The 5,608-nt window shown below is 70.1% G+C and overlaps 1 protein-coding gene across 1 annotated transcript; it reads right to left on the bottom strand.

Annotated features, from left to right (window-relative positions):
• Window positions 1–3: 3 nt before the first annotated feature.
• On the bottom strand, window positions 4–5,197 carry Tpra1 (transmembrane protein adipocyte associated 1; the record flags this gene model as incomplete). The annotated part of the gene is given in 7 exon segments (XM_048337398.1): window positions 4–35; window positions 116–188; window positions 260–346; window positions 1,570–1,627; window positions 1,629–1,703; window positions 1,843–1,984; window positions 5,043–5,197. Coding segments are annotated over 6 exon segments (450 nt in total), but the record flags the coding sequence as incomplete, so codon positions are not given.
• Between the last annotated feature and the right edge of the window lie 411 nt (window positions 5,198–5,608).

Here is a 5,608-nt window from a genome sequence, read left to right as displayed (position 1 = left end):
CACCCGCTTGATGCTGGACTTGCTCTCCAGATGACCTGGGGGGGCGGGGTGGTCAGCGGGCCCCCCCCCTCGCCCTGCAGCCCCCGCACGAGGCCCCCAGCCCCGCACAGCTCACCGAACGCCAGGCCCAGGATGAGCACGCTCAGCTCGATGGCCAGCAGGAAGAAGCGGGTGCTCTCCCACAGGATCTGGGAAGAGTCGGCAGAGGTCAGCGGGCCGCCCGGCCCTCCGGCGGGCCGGCCCTCCGCTCCCTCCGCACCTTGTCAGCCACGGTGGCGGCGTCCGAGGCACTGACTGTCATGGACACCACGGCCCGGGCGATGCCCACCAGGGCCACCACGAACACCTGCGGGGCCAGGGAGACGGGGTGGGGCCAGGGAAGGACCTCGGGGAGGCGCCGGCGGCAGGCCTCCAAACACAGAGGCCGCGGGACCCAAGACCAGGGCAGCAGGGCGGGAGGGACGGGAGGGCTGCGGGGACCCAGGGCGGGAGGACGGGAGGGCTGGGGGGACCCAGGGCGGGAGGACGGGAGGGCTGGGGGGACCCAGGGTGGGAGGACGGGAGGGCTGGGAGGACAGGAGGGCTGGGGGGACCCAGGGCGGGAGGACGGGAGGGCCGGGGGGACCCAGGGCGGGAGGACGGCAGGGCTGGGGGGACGGGAGGGCTGGGGGGGACCCAGGGCAGGAGGACGGGAGGGCTGGGGGACCCAGGGCGGGAGGACGGGAGGGCTGCGGGGACCCAGGGGCGGGAGGACGGGAGGGCTGCGGGGACCCAGGGCGGGAGGACGGGAGGGCTGGGGGACCCAGGGCGGGAGGACGGGAGGGCTGCGGGGACCCAGGGCGGGAGGACCGGGAGGGCGCCTGGGGGACCCAGGGGCGGGAGGACGGGAGGGCTGGGGGGACCCAGGGTGGGAGGACGGGAGGGCTGGGGGGAACCCAGGGCGGGAGGTCGGGAGGGCTGGGAGGACGGGAGGGCCGGGGGGACCCAGGGCGGGAGGGCCAAGGAAGGCGGAAGGGTTTCACCACAGGGAAAGGACAGGGAAGCAGTGGAGGACGGACACAGGGAGGCAACTGTGGCTTGGCAGCCCAGCTCTCAGGCCGGGAAGTCACACTGGTAGCCACCCTCCGGCCCGTGGGGCCTGTGTCCCACCTACCAGTGTCTTCCCCTCCCCTTCCCAGTTCCCCACTGCTTTTAGGGACAGTGCCCTCCCCCCACACACACACCCCCAGCTGACTGTCAAGGCCCTCATCCTCGCTGGCCACTGATTGGCTCAGGAACACATGTAGACCAACAGTGAACCAATCAGAGGGCCCCAGGCCAGCGCTGCCCCGCAGGAGGGGAGGGGAGGCCGCTTTAGCTCAAGGTCCTCCCCCCCACATCTCCTCTATCTAGAGCCAGAAAGAGCCGTAAAGAGTCCACAGTCCCTGCCCCAGCCCCGCCTGACCGGCCCCGCCTGAACAGGACGGGGCCCCGCCTGACCCGCCACAAGGGAGCCTCCCTGCACCACCCCTCATTCGCGATCCCCTGCTTCCACCGGCCAGTGCTGCCTTCTGTCACTGCTGAGTAAACTCACCATATGTAGAAGGTGATGAAGATGGGGCTGGAGGTGACTCGGATCTTAGCCCGGCAATGGAAGCTTCCAGAGCAGGAAGGTGAAGAAGAGCACATTGGGGATGAGCAGCAAGAGGTCCCAGAACCGGACCCTGGGGGGAGGGGTGCAGAGCATGGGCGGTGCGTGCCCCCCCCCACACCCCAGCACCAGACCCTGCAGAAACGGGCTCATGCCGGGACTGTGGCTCCGGTGGGGCTGCACAGGGCCCCGCGCCCACTCGCCCGCCTCACCTGGAGGTGCCAATGTCCTCGTAGAGCAGCAGCAGGCAGCGGTGGGGCACGCTGATGTTCGGTGCCCCGGGTGGGGGTGCCGCTGTGCTCCGATTGTCCCAAATCACCTCCTGCAGGGCATCCATCGCGCCGGTCAGCGGCCCTGGGGGGAGGGGGCCCTGGGTCAGCCGACCGGGGGCCTAGAGGCCTGGGCTGGGCCCGCCCCAGGGGGCCTCCTTCCAGAGGCCGCACTCGGGCTCCACCTCCCAGAGCACCTCTGCCGGAGCCATCTTCCCAGCGCCCCGTTCCTCCACCTCCACCCACCCCTCCAGGGCCGCGATGGAGAGAGCAGGGAGGCAGAGCTGTAGCTACGAGCGCACAGGGCCCGGTGGGCATGGGCAGGGCCAGCAGAGATCAGGAATGCTGGAAGCCAGAGGCAAGGAGAGCGGGGGGCCCTGCCCGCGTTCCCCACCACGCACAAAGGGCCAAGTGTCAGCCAGGAGGACACAAGAGCTGAGGGCCTGGAGTCCTAGGGTCACCCTGAGAGGGATGAGGGAGAAGCTGGAACACAGACGCAGGCTCTGGGGTCAGAGGACATGAGCAGGGCCTTCAGCAGGGCAAGCTGGCCACCAGGACTTGGGGGGCCCCGGGAGCCGGGTCTTAGACTGGGCAGGAGTGCACGCGGGTGGCAGTTCACGGCACGCACCACTAGGTGGCAGTGAGGAGGGAGCCGTCCCAACCTGATGAGGGGCGGCTGGGGTGCCTGAATGGGGGGCTGGGGGGCTCGGAGGGGGAGCACGCTCTGCCAAGTCAGCAGGCGTCCTGGCGGCCCGCGGGGGGGCTCTGCACAGGGGCGGGCGCAGCCTCAGGGCTGCAGGAACCGTGGACAGGTGAGAGGGCCAGGAAACAGCCAGCGGGGCCCAGAGCCCGGGCTCAGGCCCCCCAAGGCCGCACCCGGCCTGAGCCACGGGGACCACGAGAGGGACGTGGCACCCGCACAGACGGGGGGAGGTGAGGCCCGCAGGAAACCCCGTATCTAAGATGCAAACTCCCAGAGAGAGCTGCTGGGAGGAAAAGAAGACAGAGCGGACGGAACGGTGGGAGAGAGCACAGACGGCAGGGTCCCCGGCCGCCACCCCTCAGCAGCAGAGCCGGCTGGCTGAACCCTCCTGGCTGGCCTTGAGACAGCTGGACGAGAGTGAGGGGTGCCCGCTTCCTGCTAGGACTCCGTCTTTACTCATGGCTGGACCCGCGCAGATGGCAGTGGGAGCACGGGCAGCCGTCCTCGACCATGAGGTAGAGAGCACTCACGGAGGACAACAGCGCAGTCAGAAGGCGTCGGGACCCTCCACGCACATCTCCGGTGGCCTGCACACAGCGTGCCACTCAGAAACACCTCTACCTGGTCACCTTGGCCTGGCTTCCAAAGACTACAACAGGGGCTGCTCTGGGCTGGGAGGTCCCAAGAGATGACACGTGAGCTGAGACCCGAGTCACAGGAGACAGCCTTGGAAAGCCCTAAGGAGCAGCGAGGGAGGGCAGTGAGTGCCAGGGCCCTGGCTGGGGCCGAAACAGGCGGAGCTGGCGAGCAGAACTGGGCCAGGGTGGCTGGGGAGGTGGCACGGGCAGGTCAGACGGGGTGACGCGCCCACATGCCAAGCGATTCGCCCCAGGGGCCACGAGAAGCATGCAAAGGAGGAGGTGTGCCGAGCAGAGCTGGGGAGAGAGGGGGGAACGGCTGCCACCGTCCAGGCAAGAGAAGCTGGGCGCTGGGGCTGGTGTCAGCGCAGAGCCCGCCACAGGAGGACCCCGCCCCTCCTGAGAGGCCTCAGCTCCCTGCCGTCTGTCCACGAGGGCAGCCCCACACTGCCCAGGAGACGTGACCTAAGCCTGGCCCAGTAGGACACCACTCCCCGAGATGAGAACCTGAGCTGGGATGGGGGTGGGGGTGGCCAGGAAGACCCCGCTGGGCCGGGGCACCCCAGGACTCAGCCATGGCTCACCCCAACCCTCCCCTTAGACTTTCCACTTATGAAATCTTCAAGCCGGGTGGGCGCAGGCGGCTCACACCTGTTACCCTCGCTACCCAGGAGGCCGAGGGCTGAGGATCGCAGTTCAAAGCCAGTCCGGACAGGAAAGTCTGTGAGACTCTTACCTCCAACGAATCACCAGAAAACAGGAAGTGGTAGAGCGCTAGCCTTGAGCTGAAGAGCTCAGGGATGGTGCCCAGGCCCTGAGTTCAAGTCCCAGGACTGGCCAACAACAACAACCACCACCTTCAATCCCCTCTTCTGCCTGGGCTAGTTTTGTTCCAAGTCCCACTGAAACCTTCCTGCTCTCCTGGGCTTTGGCACTGGGCAGCCTGGGCTGCACTTCCAGCTTTGTCAGCCTGTAGGCTGGGTTGCTCCCTCCAGAGCCCGGGCCCCCATCAGCAAGCAGCTGGCCAGGGATACCTCTGCAGCCTCAGCTTCTCCACTCGGGAGTCAGGAGGCCACTGGCCGCAGAAGGCAGCCTTTGGAAGGGTGCGAACACCTCTAAAGCACCATGAGTAATGGCAGTCCATACGCCAGGGCTCAGGCCAGGCACTTCCACGCTGTCCACCACAGCCGGGGTGTCCCCACTGCACCATGGAAGGCCAGACAAGGAAACAGGCCCTGTCCTCCAGGCCGATGGCAGCGTCTGCTCCCTGACCTGGCAGCCGGCGTCCCTCACAGGGGCTCCAGGCCCTGGGACAGGTGTCCTGTGGACCGAGCGAGGTGGCGGCACTGGCCGGTCAGGGGGAAGGGTGGGTAATGCACTCACTGTGCCGTGGGCACAACCTCTACTTAAGAAGGGCGTGTGTCCTCACTCAGCCTGAGATTCAGCCCCGGCACCCGGGCCTCCCAGAACCAAAGGATCCTTCCACTGGCTCCGGGCCGCAGGAACCTCCTTCTACCTGCTGTTCCCGGGCCTCACCCCTGCCCACCCACAGTGTGCCCCGCAGGCTGCCCCCATCACAGGCTTGTGGGGTGGGGTGGGGTCCGCCGGTGCGCCCCCCGCGAGGGGGAGCCCCCTAGCCCCAGGCTCCAGGGAACAGAGCCCTCCATCTCTCGGGGGAGGGAGGCCTCCCACCCGCAGCCCAGCGGGGAGGGTGGGGCCGCCCGCGTGACCTGCCCCTCTCCTTCCGCTTTCAGCCACCAGCTGTCACCTGGCTCCTCACCCCGTGCCCAGCCCTCACCTACCTCGGGGCCGCGGCCTCAGGCCCGGCGGCCGGCGGCCAGGGAGCCCGGGCGCCCTCCGGAGAGTGCGGCCACCAGAAGGCGCTTCCCCCGCCCGCGAGTGCGGGGACCCCCAGCCTGGGCACACGGTCCCCGCTCACTTCCTTCCGGGGGAGGGGCGACCCTTGACCCGGAGCGGCACGGACCGCACGGACGGCAGGGAGGGCGCGGCGGGCGGCGGGCTCCCCGGCGCGGGGCCCGGGCCCGGCGCCCTGCCCCGTGACCCCGGCCCTCAGCCTGGGGGCCCCGGTCCCGGAACCGCCCGAGGGGCGCCCCGCGCGAGCGGCGAGCGCCGCCCTTACCTGCGAGCCCGAGCGGCCCCGGCCCCGGCCCCCGCCCGGCCGCCCCGCGCGCGCCCAGCCGCCCAGGCCGCGGGACCCGGGCCTCCCGCGCCGAGCCGGCCGCCGGGGCCGGGGAGCGTCGCCCGCGAGCGGTGACCCCGGCGCCCCGGAGGCGGGCGGGCGGGACGGGGCACGCGGAGGGGCCGCCAGCCCCGAGGACTCCGAGCGGCCCGGCCCGGCTGCGGCCAC

Source organism: Perognathus longimembris, unplaced genomic scaffold, assembly GCF_023159225.1.
Source record: "Perognathus longimembris pacificus isolate PPM17 unplaced genomic scaffold, ASM2315922v1 HiC_scaffold_5362, whole genome shotgun sequence".
Lineage (NCBI taxonomy): Eukaryota > Metazoa > Chordata > Mammalia > Rodentia > Heteromyidae > Perognathus > Perognathus longimembris.
Note: the sequence above shows the minus strand (reverse complement) of the source record. Positions and strands in the feature narration are given on the sequence as shown.